At 47.2% G+C, this 15470-nt stretch overlaps 1 protein-coding gene across 2 annotated transcripts in view; it reads left to right on the forward strand.

Annotated features, from left to right (window-relative positions):
- Positions 1 to 4334: 4334 nt before the first annotated feature.
- The window catches only part of TESMIN (testis expressed metallothionein like protein), a gene marked incomplete at its 5' end in the record, with an annotated part of 38561 nt that continues 27425 nt past the window's right edge, over positions 4335 to 15470 (forward strand). Inside the window, 5 exons of one of the 2 annotated variants that reach the window (XM_079929663.1) lie at positions 4335 to 4811; positions 8271 to 8429; positions 10450 to 10570; positions 12426 to 12502; positions 15260 to 15351. In XM_079929663.1, coding sequence (XP_079785789.1) covers positions 4335 to 4811; positions 8271 to 8429; positions 10450 to 10570; positions 12426 to 12502; positions 15260 to 15351 — 926 coding nt within the window. The remainder of the gene's footprint in view (positions 4812 to 8270; positions 8430 to 10449; positions 10571 to 12425; positions 12503 to 15259; positions 15352 to 15470) is intronic. The other variant, XM_079929664.1, reaches the window with a different exon arrangement.

The raw sequence follows: 15470 nt of genomic DNA on the forward strand, positions 1-15470 counted from the left end.
GTCTACCACAGTATTGCTTTCTGTCTCTTTTGTTATACTGATAAGGAGGCTATAGGTCAAGTTCCAGGCTCAGGCACTTGGGACAAAGGTGACCGACAAGATATGCAGAAAAGGCCTCGGGTTGGGCAGAGTGGGCATCGCTCGATTCACACACCTGACAGAGAAGGGTGGCTGCTAAGAAGGGCTGTGGATTTTGCTGTGTTCATTTGTGCATCCTCACCCTTGCCCCGGGGCTTAGAACAGTGCCTGACATAATAGGTGCTCAATAAATACCTGTTAAATACATGAATTCTGTTTTCTCCACAGTTCTTATTGAACACCTACTGTATGCTTAGCTCTGTTCTAGGCACTGGGAATACAGCGGGGACCCCAAAAGGTTCTGGCTGTCGTGGAGATCAAATTTCATTGGGAGGAGGTTGAGAACCAAGGAAACCTCTCAAAGGATCTTAAGGGTTCCTGGGCACTTGTATGTGTGTGTGGGGGGGGTGGGGGAAGAGTAGCTGGCTTGGGGAGGAGGCTGATTTAGAAATGGGTTTGGGGGAATTCCCTGGTGGTCCAGTGGTTAGGACTCCTCGCTTCCTCTGCAGGGGGCCCGGGTTCCATCCCTGGTCAGGGAACTAAGATCCAGCAGGCTGCATGGCCAGAAAAAAAAAAAAATGGGTTTGAGCTGAGGCCTGAATGACAAGACAGAGCCGGCCTTGGCCAATCCAACAGGGCCAGAGGAGCATCTCAGAACTGCAGGTGCTCAAAGGCTCCAGGCCTTTGATCCTGCCCGGCATGGTGACACACAGGTGGCCACGCACGCCTGACCCATGGGGACTGCTCACTAGAAATGTCTGATGTGTGAAGGAGTGAGCAGTACGGCCTGGGGGTTGATGTGCTTCTCAGGCTATTCAAGCTCTTCACGGTTTTTCACTTGGGTTCTTCAGTTTATATTGCCTACAGTTTGGGAAGCCTGAGTTGCATTCTCAGGCCTGCCCCCAAACTCAGCTGAGTTCAAAAAGATGTGGCTTTTCCAGCCATAAAATTAAGAGTAAGGAGATCCAGGGCTTCCCTGGTGGTGCAGTGGTTGAGAATCTGCCTGCCAATGCAGGGGACACGGGTTCAAGCCCAGGTCTGGGAAGATCCCACATGCCGCGGAGCAACTAGGCCTGTGAGCCACAACTACTGAGCCTGCGCGTCTGGAGCTTACGCTCCGCAACAAGAGAGGCCGCGACAGTGAGAGGCCTGCGCACTGCGATGAAGAGTGGCCCCCGCTCGCCACAACTAGAGAAAGCCCACGCACAGAAACGAAGACCCAACACAGCCAAAAATAAATAAATAAATAAAATTTAAAAAAAAGAGAGTAAGGAGATGCACATGCACATGTGTATGTTGATCTCCAGAGAAAGGGCTGGAAAGATGCACCGCAGACTTCACAGGGATTCCCTCTGAAAGGCAGCGTGATCGCGGATGGTAGGGAACCCAAGGGGACTTCAGCTTTATCTGTAATATTTAATTATTTCGGTAGGAGAGTTTATGTACTGTACAGGTCTTCATCGACCTGTGATAGGGTTAAGTCCTGATAAACCCACAGGAAGTCATAAATGCATCTAATAAACCCACCCTACCAAACAGCACAGCCTAGCCTAGCCTACCTGAACTGTGCTCAGAATACTAACATTAGCCTAACATTAGCCTAGCCTACCTGAACTGTGCTCAGAATACTAACATTAGCCTAACATTAGCCTAGCCTACCTGAACTGTGCTCAGAATACTAACATTAGCCTACAGTCGGGCAAAACCATCTAACACAAAGCCTATTTTATAATAATGTGTTGACTGTCTCATGAAATTTATTGATACTGTCCTGAAAGTGAAAAACAGAATGGTGGTAAATGTATCGGTTGTTTATCCTTGTGATTGCGTGTCTGAGAGCTGCCCAGCATCACTAGAAGGGAGCATACATATCCCTAGCTTGGGAAAAGAGCAAAATTCAAAATTTGAAGTTTGGGTCTTCCCTGGTGGTGCAGTGGTTGAGAGTCCGCCTGCTGATGCAGGGGACGCGGGTTCGTGCCCTGGTCCGGGAAGATCCCACATGGCACGGAGCGGCTGGGCCCATGAGCCATGGCTGCTGAGCCTGCAGGTCCGGTGGTTTCTACTGAATGCATATCACTTTCCAACCATTATAAAGTTTAAAAATCCTAAATGTCCATTGACAGATGAATGGATAAAGAAAATGTGGTACATATATAAAATGGAATATTACACAGCCATTAAACAGAATGAAATAATGCCATTTGCAGCAACATGGATGGACCTGGAGATTATCATACTAAGTGAAGTAAGTCAGAGAAAGACAAATATCATATGAAATCGCTTATATGTGGAATCTAAAAAAAATTAGAATGATACAAATGAACTTATTTACAAAACAGAAACAGACTCACAGACTTAGAGAAGGAATTTATGGTTACTGGGGGGAAGGGTGTGGGGGAGGGATAGATTGGGAGTTTGGGATTGACATGTACACACTGCTATATTTAAAACATAACCAACAGGACCTACTATAAAAAAAATCCTAAATTACAGATATTCTGTATAACTAAAGAAAAAATCTGTCCTAATTTTAATCTGAAGAAGCAACTAAAGCTTTCTATGGAGTCCTGCCCTATAGATCATAGGCACACAGGAAATGAATTCTCCAAGAACTGGACAGTATTTCAAGGCAAGTATGTTTGCAATGAACTAGTGGCTGGGAATATATTTTAAGTCGTTCACATGGTAGGAAAATTCCAACAGTGAGAATTTAATTACATTATGTTCTTTTAATGTCAGCTTTTAATGTCCCATTATAATTTTTCAGATAAGAAAGTCCCAGCAACTTAAAGCTGTGCCTTAAATTTCCGGATTGTCGACTGTGCAAAATTTTCTTGCGATTTCTTGAACGCTGAAGTGTACGGCCAAATAGTGCATAGTGCTGGTGTGCCTTGGTTACTACTGTTTGATTTAGGAACGTATTTTTTCAGTGAGATTAGAAAGCGAATGTCTTACTTTTTTTTGTTTTTTTTGGCCGCGCCGAGGGTCTTGAAGGATCTTAGTTCCCCAGCCAGGGACTGAACCCGGGGATTGAACCCTGGGCCCTGGCAGTGAAAGCCCGGAGTCCTTGGGTTGCTTACATTGACAAGAGACGCCTAGTCTTCCTCCCAAGCTCCGGCACCAAGGACCTGAAGTGCACGCTAGGTTGGGAACTTGCATGTGCCGATCCCTGGCCGTCCACCCACCCGCGGTGCTCCGTGGCTGGCCGGGCTCTGTCCTGAGGAGCTGAGGGGCAGAAAAAATACACGGTCAAGATTAAGGTCTGAGGTCAAGCCAGGGAGTCCCAGCCAGCGCTGCCTCAGACTGGCCTGGGGGCTTCTGGTTCCCCACCTGAGCCTGGAGCTGCTGGTCCCGGGAGTGTCCTTCCCCGTCCACCTCCCCTCAACTGGCCGGTCCCTGGCCTCCGGCCCCGACTCCGCCCAGCTCGCCCCGCCCACCACCCTCCAGCACTGTCACGGGGGCCGCCTCCCCCGCCCCCATCCCTGCTTATCCCCTCGCACTTCCGGGACCCGCCCATGCCCCCACTAACTTCTGCGCCCCGCCTTCGCATCACCCCCAACCTCTCCCACCCTCTGACCCCGCCTCACGTGCCCCGCCTCCGCCTCCGCCTCTCCCTGGCCCCGCCCACCTCCGCGAGCCCCGCTTCCGCGAGCCCCTGGCCCTGCCCCAGTCCGTGGCCCCGCCTCCTCCCCAACGGCCAGTTGCTCGGCCCCGCCCTGCGCTCGGTGGTCTGCCAGCTCCCGGGGCCACAGGTGCGCCGTCTGAGGAGTCCTGACTCGGCGCCTCTCCGGTGCCTGAGACCCCGGCCGCCGTCGGGTTTCCCCGCGGCCCCCGGCCCGGCCTCGGGTCTGCAGAGGGGAGGGGGACGGTGGGCCCCCTAGTCAGCCTCGAGGGGGCGGCGGGACCCCCCTCTCCAGTCGTCCCCGTCAGGGGCGGCGGGACCTCCAGGTCTGCCCCTCGGGAATGACGGACCTCCGCCCCTTTCAGTCCCAGTCGGCCGGTCGGGCCAGCAGGGCCCCTTCTCCGGTCGGCCTCGCCGGTGCGGGGTGGGGGGTGGCCCCCTAGGCCGGCCTCTCGGGAGCGGCGGGCCCCCCCGGGTGAGATCCCCGGGAGCGGCGGGCCCCCTGGGTCGGCGGCCGGGGCGCGTGGGGGCCGCCGCCCTGACTGGGCCGCGTCGTTGCAGGTGTGCGGTTCCCGCCGGATCCCCCTCGCGCCGGGTGCGGGGCGATGCCCGGGCCCGGGTGCCCCCAGTGGACATGGAAGAGGCCCCTCTGCTGGGCGGCATGTGCAGCCCCGAGGACGAGATGATGACAGACCTTTTCAGCGCCGAGAGCCAGTTTGTTCCTGAAAACCTTCCCCTGAAAACCCCGGTGTCGGTGAAGCACGAGGCAGACGAGTTCCACGTCTTCAAAGACGCGTACCTGGGCTCCGCGGACCCCAAAGAGCCCCTGCTGCACGCCTTCAACGCCCCGCTCGACGGGGACTGCAAGGGCACAGTCAAAGTGGAGCTGCTGGTGGATGAGAACGGAGATGAGGAAACGCGCGGGGAGTTCCCGAGTCTTCCCAAACTCAATCCCCTGGAAGACGCCGTTCTTCCCGCCGCCCAGCAGCCGCAAGCCTACAACCTCTACTTCCTGTCCTCCCTGCTGACCCCGCACAGGAGTCCTGCTGTCGGGCCCCTGGGCACCTGGGCCAGGGAAGGAGCCGCCCACCCCGGCGTCCGCGTGATTCCAGTAAGATCCACGTCGCACAGTACCCCCTGCACCCCTGCCCTAGTGGAGACGGGAGACTTCCTGCTTCTACCAAGATTTTTCTCTTGTCCGTAGCATCCCTGATCGGATTCACTCATTCCCTGCAGGGCGCATCCCTTGCTAAACGCGAGATGCATTATCCAGCCAAGCCATTCTACCTGAAGGTGAATTAGGTCCTCGGTCCCTGGTTCAAACCTGGCCTAACCCAGCAGAGATCATACAACAAAAGAGGAGGGAAACAAGTAGATTTTTTTTTTTTTTTTGCAGCCAGGCATGTGGGAGCTTAGCTCTGTAGCCAGGGATCCCACCTGTGCCCCTTACAGTGCAAGCGCGGAGCCCTAACCACTGGACCACCAGGGAAGTCCCTAGGAAGTTTTAAAAGTGGCTTTAGGAAAGAAACCCTAGTGTCTGTGAAAACAAATGCAGCGGGAGTCTTCACGTGCCCAGCTTTTACATTTTTCCGCTTTAGATTGATAAGGGTTGTAACTCACAGCCAGGACTCACAGTTAGCACTTGTGTTTGGTGAGCCTTGAAATCAAGGTGTTAGGGCTTCCCTCTGCTAATAAGTGGTTGTTCCTCAAGCGTATGTAACATGAATCAGAGTCTCCACGAATTCATGGTAATTGTCGGCCAGCTCTTTGGCTGTGGATAACTACCGGCAATTTTCTGCTTTGTTTGTTTCTCTCTTTATTTTGAACCCGGACACTGGGCAGTGAAAGCACAGAGTCCTAACCACTGGACTGCCAGGGAATTCCCCTTTTCTGCTCTGTTCTTGCTGAAGCTGAACAAATCAGTTTTAAAGGAAACAAAGGATTGTAAGGACATGTGTACTGGCCCCTCAAAAGGATCTAGTTTGGAAAACTAGATTACTCAGCTGTTAAATCATTTCAGTAAGTCATAAATTAAGCTTTTGTGGAACATTTTTGAATTGGTGTTGAGATGGCTGGAGCCTGACTTTGTTTGCATATCATAAGCCGTAGCAGCAGGAGCTTAGATTTGTTTTCTGGTGTTCTTTGAGCATAATCACTGCTCCTTAGTGACAGGAAAGGTGGGGAGGAGAGGCTGGGGCCTAGAGAAACCAGAGAGCACACCTAGTCCCACCAGCTTTCAGCTGGTGCAGAGGTCTTCCTCGGAATCTTTTTCAGATGGCTTGAAATGTCAGACACTCCATTTTGCTACCAGACCAAACGTGTGTCCCAGCACCGTTTGCCTGTTGGTTCTCGCACGGCTCCCTTCCTGTACCAAGGGGACTCAGTGAGCATTCACCAGAGCAGGAAAGGAACTAGCTCACGTTAAAATAGTAAATTCTCTTTAAATGTAATTCAATTTTAGCAAAATAAAGGAGAGACTATTTGGATGATATTTCTTTGTTTTTTTTGAATTTTTATTGACAATTTCCTAATTCATTAATAAAATGAAAAAGACTTAGCATGGACATGTTTGTCTTTTAAACAGAGTGGAACTATTTTTCAGTAAATATTCAGGGTTAATTGCTAATTTCCTTTTTCTAGAAATTCATTCCCACATATTGACCTCTGTTTATTCTGTAAAAATAGGATTTCACTATACTGTAAGTAGTTCAGATATCAGTTGCATGGGGCTGAGGAATTGATATATTTACTGCATAAGTATTTGTTAATTACAGGGAGATAAGTTAAATCTAAACTTTGATGATGTGGGACTTCCCTGGTGGTCCAGTGGGTAAGACCCTGTGCTCCCAATGCAGGGGGCCTGGGTTCCATCCATGCTTGGGGAACTAGATCTCACATGCCTGCCGAAACTAAGGGTTCCAACGCCACAACAAAGATCCCGCGTGCTGCAACTAAGACCCGGCACAGCCAAAATAAATAAATAAATAAATAATTTTTAAAAATAAAAATAAACTTTGATGATGTGTACATGACAAATTCCCCAAAGCAGAAAGCAGAGGAAAATTGAAAACTTTCTACGTTTCTATAAAATTTGAAATATCTAAATAAAGTTATAACTTGAAATATAGCTAAACTTTCCTCTGTCTTTTGAAACATTTATACCTAGATGCTAGTCTGCTGTGCTAAGGGATTTGGCAGTCCATGAAAACTATTAATTGTTTAGATCCCAGATTTTAAGTTAGACGATCTCCAAGTTTGGAGTCAACACCCACACTTTGAAAGATAGTTGTCTGTGCTGTGATTTTATATGAGGTCTTTAGAAAGTTATCACAGAATCACTCTTCTTTGAAGGACTTTATGACCTGCCTCCTGGCCTCTGGGGAAGCTCACCTGTACTCTCTAATAGGCAGTCTGGGCAGGTGGAGGTTAAGGAGGGGAGGGAGAGATGATGTGAGTGCAGGCTGACTGCTGCTTCCCAATCCTCCGCACATTATCAAATCTTAAAAAGAAGCACCCTGATTTTAAAACACTTAAATCTAAAGGTTATTATTTTTTTAATCATCGAGACTTTTTAGTTTTTTAAATTCTGTTGATTTTCAGTAACATCATTGGTATCTCTCCGTATTTTTGGTAATTTTGCCGGTGTGTCACTGAGTCGTTGCAGAGGATAGCTTAAAAACAAAGTTAAAGTTGGCAGTTATTCCCTACCGTCACTGTTTTCATGTTAATTATTGTCCTACCATTCAGTTAGGGAAGTGCTACTATTTACTTACAAACATTACTCTAAATACATTGTAAGTTACAATATAAATATTACTGAAACATCAGCAAGGATGTCAGGCTTCTTGATGGAAAAGCCAAACAATAGACTAGAACATTAATACAGCCTAGTGAGTGTGCTCCGAAAGCGGCCATAGAGGAGCAGCATTTCACGCGGTTTTAAGGAAGGTCCCATGAGGCAGCAGCCCCTTTGGAGTAGGGGGCTGTCGAGGAGCTCAAGGGGCAGCTGACCAACTACAGAGTCTTCTCAAGCTACTTATACTGTGTTTTTGAAGCCGCAAGAGGGCCACGTTAAAATCACATCTCCACACCTCGTGGGCAGATGGTCCTTGTCCTCGGGGTCCTTGATCCCCAGTGAGGCTGGTCAGAGGACTTGTCACCCCATCTTGCTGCCCCAGAGAGAGAATAATAGTTGGGGAGAGAGGACACTAAGGGTAAGGCTGCTCTTTACTTAAAAAATGTAACTTCTAGGGGGCTTCCCTGGTGGCGCAGTGGTTGAGAGTTCGCCTGCCGATGCGGGGGGCACGGGTTTGTGACCTGGTCAGGGAGGATACCACGTGCCGCGGGGCGGCTGGGCCCGTGAGCCATGGCCGCTGAGCCTGCGCGTCCGGAGCCTGCGCGTCCCGAGCCTGTGCTCCGCGGCGGGAGAGGCCGCGGCAATCGGAGGCCCGCGTACCGCAAAAAAAAAAAAAAAAAAAAAAAGTAACTTCTGCAAAGAATTTTCTGTATTATGCAACTGTAAAGTACAACGTCCAAAATGTGATTTCTAAAATAACGTTTGCTTTTTTAGGTTGAAATCAAGGAAGCAGGTGGTACTATCGCAAGTAACAATCTGGAGGAAGCAACTTTTCAGAGCCTTCCGGCCCAGGAGTCCTGTTGCAAGTTCCCAACAGCACAAGAAGCAGAGGATGCCTCTGGGGGCTCTCATAAGAAAGACTCTAACCCAATGGTAATTATGCCAAAGAAAATGTGTCTGACTAACATATCAAATGTTTGACCCTTACCATTACTAAGTCAACAGTAATATATTTTCAGTCATTATTTTTCATTCTGTTTACTTGTATCAGCATTTTTGGTTGTCTTATCTATGAAAAGAGGGATATAATTAGAGCCTTTGTAATGTTTCTGTCACGTCTAAGATTCTCATTTCTACTTGATCTTAGCAAATCAAACAGAGATTAGGACACCGCTCTCTTTGTTAAGGAGAGAAGCCATAAGTGACATCAGTCCGTGCAGACCAGCGGTTGGCCCAGGAACGGGGCAGCTGGCTGAGCTGCATGGTTTGGCATGTTGCTGGGATGGTGAAGCTCCCGTTCTGTGGCTGCAGCACAGAGGCTGCTTTCCTTCCTGCCTGCCTCCAAATTCCTGATACTAACATGCATGTAAGATAGGTAATCAGTAACATTTGTGGTTTATGCGATATTTTTGCATGTTTGTAATTTCATGTAATCCTCTATCAACTCTGTAGGGTATGCATTGTTTTTATCTGCGTTTTATGGATAAGAAAACAGAGATGTTACATAGTCTTCTTGTAAGTGGTACGTTGAGGACTCCAGGTCTCGGTGTCATGAGGACTGGGAAGTGGGGGGAGCTAGGGAGCCCAGCCCCAAGCTTTATTTTAGCGGAGCCCGGAGAACCAACATCTGCCGTCCCCCCATCAGCTCCTTATTCCGATAAAGGAGGCCTTAGCCCTAAGGCATATACTTTAACTAGAAAATACTGGAAAATGAGCTTAGCTGTGGCATACACCAGTACTCGCCTCTGTCCATGGTTCTCAGGCCCATGCGTTCTGAGAGCAGAGCTGTTCCAGGACACCTGGAGCAGGTGAGCAGGATGAGAGCTCCTCCAATTCCACCAGCCTCCTGAGTAATGTTAGAAGGCTCCCAGGAGGGACAGGGCAGAGCCCAGAATTGTGCAATAGGCAGAGGTCTGGAAGGTCCACTCTGAGCCTTTCCCCCCAGTTTGTGCACCTGTGTGTCTGTGGCTATAACTTTATCCTCCACATACAAATAAAATTCCAACCAAACATGAATGCTGGCCTCTTATCCACCGTCAGGATGATCTGAAGGTTTGACCCAGTGATCAGCACCTCATTAACGTAGGCTCTGTGTGTGTTATTTTGGTAACATTGATCCTTTATGGTTATTTGGGTTTTCCTGTCTAGGAAACCCAAAGGCAACCTAACAGCAGAAGCCATAGCTTCTCTGGGTATCTGTGGTTTTACCGTCCGAATTAGAAGCTATGTGCAAGCAGAAACAGTGACTTCTCTCACCTTCATGTTCAAGCTGCATCCCTGTGGACAGGGCTGACTGGTGTGGTTGACCGGCCAACTCACCCGGCTCACTGAGGACGTATTTATGGTCGGAGCCCAACTAGGTGATCTTAGGGTTAACCTTTCTAAAGCGCACTTGTAGGAAATGAAATAAGTGGGTATTTTAAAAACACCCTACATGTTAACTAATAACATGTGCATGTGGCAGGAAAGAACAGCTGCCGTAAAATTGACGATTATTCTAAGTATCTGGTCAGCTACAGAGATGGAGTCAGGGGGGCAAAGTCCTTCGTATAGTTCACTGGACCTGAATGGGGCCGGGTCTGGATCGGCACACTCTCTCCGTTTACGATGACCACGGAGCACGTGGACAGGTGACGGAAGCTCGGGCTCACAGTCACCTGTTCCCTACCCTAAACCTCAAGGGCCAGACACCCGCAGAGAAAGGCGTGAGCAGGAACTTCTCTTAACACACTAAGCACATCTCACAAGACATTTCCCAGGGGTTTTGCCCTGTGGTACCTCCAGAGAGCACGTTATTGCAGGGTAGGAAACTGAGAACATGTCTATAGTTAACCGCTTTCCATGAAAACTTAAATTCTGGATTAAAACTGTGTTCTCAGATTTAAGTTTACTTAGGTTCATATTACTGGATATCTTTTGAAAAATGAAACCTGATCATTATTTTTCATTTTAGGTGATATATCAGTTGAAAGGGGGTACACAAATGCTGTGTATAGACAATTGTGGCACAAGAGAACTAAAAGCACTTCATTTGGTTCCTCAGTATCAAGACCAAAATAATTATCTACAGTCAGGTACAAAGTAAATTAATAGAAAAATATGTCATATATCACATGGAAGTTGGTAAGTGACTATGTTTGGCTTTGTATAGAGAGTAAAAGTGAAATTGGCAGTGAGGCAATTTGGCAATCCCCATAGCCCATATGAGTGAGCTAAGAATAGAAAAAAATATCTTTAGAGATTAATTTATGTGCATTGTACTGACAATCTCAAATTCTTGGATAGCTTTCCTCTCCTTCTGCTAGTTGCAGAGAGCTTTGTGATCCTACCAGGTGACTACTTGTACCCATGAGTGCTGTGGATAGAGGTACCTGGGTTGAAACATCAAGCTTTCGCAGATTGGGCGGCGGGTTGACTGTTCAGATGTGGTAAAAACTGCATATGTTTCAATGTAAACGTTTTCATGTAGTCAGTGAGAACTGCCACCCTGCTTTAATCACCATGAGTTCTGAAATGACTATATCAAATGCTGATTTATCTGCCATTCAGTTACTCAGAATCGTCTTTAAACTGGTGCGATAGTAATAAATGATCTATAAGTACTTGATTACCATCAAATGACTTAGGAATGAGTAAAGAAAGGCCAAATGACACAGTTTTAGGATTGTGTTTACAAAGGTTAGACATTAATACTTGAAAACTGGGCCCCTATGTGTACTGTATACATAATTGCGTTACTCTAAAGCTTGGCCTAACCAGAGCCTCTCATTATCAGATGATTCACGGACCTTGTCAATAATTTAAATCAGTATTACATCCAAATGTCATATCAACGGGCCTTTGGAGCCCAGTGCAAAAAGAAAGAGTGTGACTCCCATTCCATCCTGGTGGTCTCTTTATCCAGGGACAGGGAACATGCCTTTCGGACAGTTACTTTTCTATGGTGCAGAGCGCCTTCAGGAGCGCTTTGCTGCACATCAGCCACGGCTTCTCCGGCTCCGTTCCCTGCGGGTCAGAGCTGCATCTGCTCCTCTACAGGCAGAGGAGGGTTCTTCCCTAATTCCCTTCCTTCTGGAACACAACAAAATCCTAATGCCTTTAGATCACCTACAGAAGGAAGATTTACATAATGCTCTCCAAGTCTATTTCCGTGTCATGTCATCGTAACTGCCCCCCCAGCCCAGTCTCCTTTGTTTTGCTGTGCACACATTAAATATCACCATAAAATAAATGCATTCTGTTACCGAAGTCTTAAGGTTACATCATTCAAAGAATGCACAAGCCTGGAGCAGGAAATGTGTTCAGCTGGTGGGCAATCAGGAGACTAAGACACATTTCTCTGGCCACTTTGACTCAAACATAGAGTTTCACAGGGACCTTAGTGTCTCAGGGATGTTTTGCACGGCACCCTGAGGCCAAAGAATACCTATCGGTTCCAGTCTTAAGTAGTTTGGTCCCAGTAGCCTAATAAGTATTTACATCCTGATTAGTTAGTAACCATTTGAAGAAGAGTGCAGGTAAATTGAAAGTAGTTCATGTGGCGTCCTACAGATGGTGCTGTGCTCTCCTTGAAAATGTGACATGCCTAGCGCGTCCCTGGTGAGTTCGGGGCAGCACTGGAGGGCACCTTAGCGCACAGCTTGGGAACCTGGGCACTGACAGCATTTTTTAGCATAGCTATCCCTGGAAGCTCGAGTGAAGTAGCATTATGACAAAGAAAAGGGTGTAATAAGTAAAAAAAACAACAAAAAAACCCAAAAACATTGACCAGAAAGGTTTTATAGAAAACATAAATAGGATCAAGATAAGTGGCAATGACTTTGCACATGTCCAACTCAGGATACATGGTCATTTTTGTACTTTCTTCCATGTGCAAGTGGGAGAGGAACAATATATGCTATCAATTAATTGTAATTGTCTTCCTTACAGATGTCCCTAAACCCATGACTACTTTAGTAGGAAGATTTTTGCCAGTACCAGCAAATTTAAATCTCATTACACAACAAGTGAGTCATTGTTTTAATAAAAAAAAATACAATAGGGGGCTTCCCTGGTGGCGCAGTGGTTGAGAGGCCGCCTGCCAATGCAGGGGACACGGGTTCGTGCCCCGGTCCGGGAAGATCCCGCATGCCGCGGAGCGGCTGGGCCCGTGAGCCATGGCCGCTGAGCCTGCGCGTCCGGAGCCTGTGCTCCGCAACGGGCGAGGCCACAACAGTGAGAGGCCCGCGTACCGCAAAAAAAAAAAAAAAAAAAAAAAAAAAAGTTTAAAACGCTTTTATGATTACACCATAATATGCATAGATTAAATATAAGAAAAATGTGCTCTTTTCCTTAAGTCTTGTTTTTTTTTAATTTTTCAGTTTTGACAGTCTAGGGTTGTATTTTTTTAAATTAATTAATGTATTTATTATTTATTTTTGGCTACGTTGGGTCTTCGTGGCTGCGCGCGGGCTTTCTCTAGTTGCGGCGAGCGGGGGGCTACTCTTCGCTGCGGTGCGCGGGCTTCTCATTGCTGTGGCTCATTGCGCAGAGGTGGCATTTAAAGCCACGAGACTAGAGGAGATCTCTGAGGCAGTGGGTATAAATAGAGTGAAATATTTGCTGAGTGAGTAAATAAATACTTCTCGAATGAAGTATTTATTAGCCAGGAGGGGCAAGGAGTTAATCAGGGCCGGAGATGAGTGTCAGCCTGATGCTATGAGCGCCTGATGCAAGTCTCTGTTGATGCTGCACGTAGGCCTCTACCTCCTTGCCTCCTCCACACCACCCGTCTTGTTTTGCTAATGGTTTCAGCCCCAGTCAGCAAGGCACACGTTGGACTTGCTTTTCTACCACTGAACTCGTGCACTGAAAGGCCCCTTTGGACCATAGTCTCCCTCTTTCTGCCCCTCCCCTCTTTTCCTTGGCTGTGTTTAGACCTACCTCATTTTGGCTCCTCTGACCTCTTATCCAGTGTGGACCTTGGGGTAATTATTTTAGCAATGCCTTTGCTGCAACCCTAGAACCCCGGCTTCCTTGCCAAACCCCGATTCTGTATATTCTTCAGCTCTTTGCTACTCAAAGTGCGTGCGGTGTGTGGACCAGGAGCGTGGGCATCACTAGGAAGCTTGTTAGAAATGCAGGATCTCGGGCTCCACCCCAGACTCACTGACACAGAAACTGCATTTTAGCAAGATCCCCAGGTGACATGACGGGGAAGCACCCTCTTAGGTTTTATTTCTTCCATCCTAGGCAGTTCGACATTGCCGAGGAAAGTCATGGATTCTAGTATAAAGCTGCCCTAGATTTACCACCTATGTAGTACTGAAAAGACATCTCTCTTTCTCTGCTTTACTTTGGGGCTAAATAAGCAAAGGAGAAAAAGAGCAATTGTATCTGGTTTATGCAAAGAATTGTCTCAACCCCAAGGACTGTGAAATCCTTTCTTCAAAAGAATGCAAAACTTTGGACTGCCACCTGGAGATGTTGGCCCAATAATTAGGTGTCTGGGTGACTGCAAAGGAAACAGTTGCAGTAACCTGTGAACACTTCCCTCCAGTAAAGTGAGTGAGAGGAGAGCAGAGCCCCCCAGCTCTCGGCCAGACCCAACAGGGCAGGTCCTGGGGGTGACTTCTCAGTGGGACTCGGGGTTTGGGGTGGGGGGCGGATTTGTAATGAAGGAGTTGGACCCAGAGCGGTTTCTCAGTGTCTTCAGGCCCCAACAGGGATTACACACTATTTAAAAACAGGCAGAAGAGAGAAAAGAAGGAAGATGAATAAAATGTGTTTTTCTAAGACCATGCTTTTTCTTTCTTTCTTTCTTTCTTTTTTTTTGGCCTCACGCTTGTGGGATCTTAGTTTCCCAACCAGGGATTGAACCCAGGCCCTCGGCAGTGAAAGCACGGAGTCCTAAGTCCTAATTCCCTGGACCGCCAGGGAATTCCAAGACTGTGCTTCTTAAATAAAGCTTATTTTTAAATTTCAAGTTTTCAGGGACAAGGATAGGATGTTTAACTGTGATATATACAAATAATCTCAAAACCTAAATTTATTCAACACTTTAAATTTCTTCAAGCTTCTGATAAGAAGAAAATTAGGTCAGTGTTGATGATGCTACCCTTTCCTTTCCCTGTGAGCCATGCTAATGGATAATATAAAGGAAAATGAGAACGGAGAAAGCAAAGGACATGGATGATGCAGAGATTATGACATTGCTTTTGAATTTGTTAAAATTGACTACAAAATTTTTTATGACTAGATGAAAAAGTAATGGTTGCCAATGAGACTTCAGATGTCAAGATCTCTTGTGTTGTACTAAGAATATAATAATAATTAAAGAACATTTTTAGCTTACAGAACTTTGTAGTTGAATTTATTTCACAGTTGGTAGTTCATCAAAATGAAAAGGATGCCCATTGCAATGTCGCCGCCAGCCCACTGACAGCTGTGTGCACTGCTTGCCAGCTTGTGGATGGCCCGGCCCAGAATCCACAGCGCACTTCTGTCTCTGTCCACAGTCAGGGCTTTCTCACCCCAGGGCATCCTGTGGTCAGGCGGGGTGAGATGACTGGGCTGGGCTCCTCCCACTTCTGCTGAAAAGCCTCGGCTGGAACCTGCTCAGGTGTTAGCAGAATCATGGTGGTAATAAGGCCTGGATGAATGTAAAGGGATTGTGATGTAAACCTAGAAGAAAAAGAATCATTTTTATCTGTACCTAGGGGCTGACGGGAATAAACTCAAAATGTATACTAATTCAAATCATGCTTGCCTTTGACTTTACACAGCTTGATAATGGAGCCTTACCATCCGTAGTCAACGGGTCTGCTTTCCTTTTGGGATCAACTCCTCCAGGACCACCAAAAATGACTTCGGCTAGGTAAGGATTAAAAGCAATCAATTGTCACTTACTTTAATGTAAGAGTTTAAGAGGCTCTTGGGTACATGTGTGATTTTTTTCCTGAGTTTTAAAATTAGTTTTACCTGAAAACCTTTATG

Source organism: Stenella coeruleoalba (assembly GCF_951394435.1).
Source record: "Stenella coeruleoalba genome assembly, chromosome: 8".
NCBI lineage: Eukaryota > Metazoa > Chordata > Mammalia > Artiodactyla > Delphinidae > Stenella > Stenella coeruleoalba.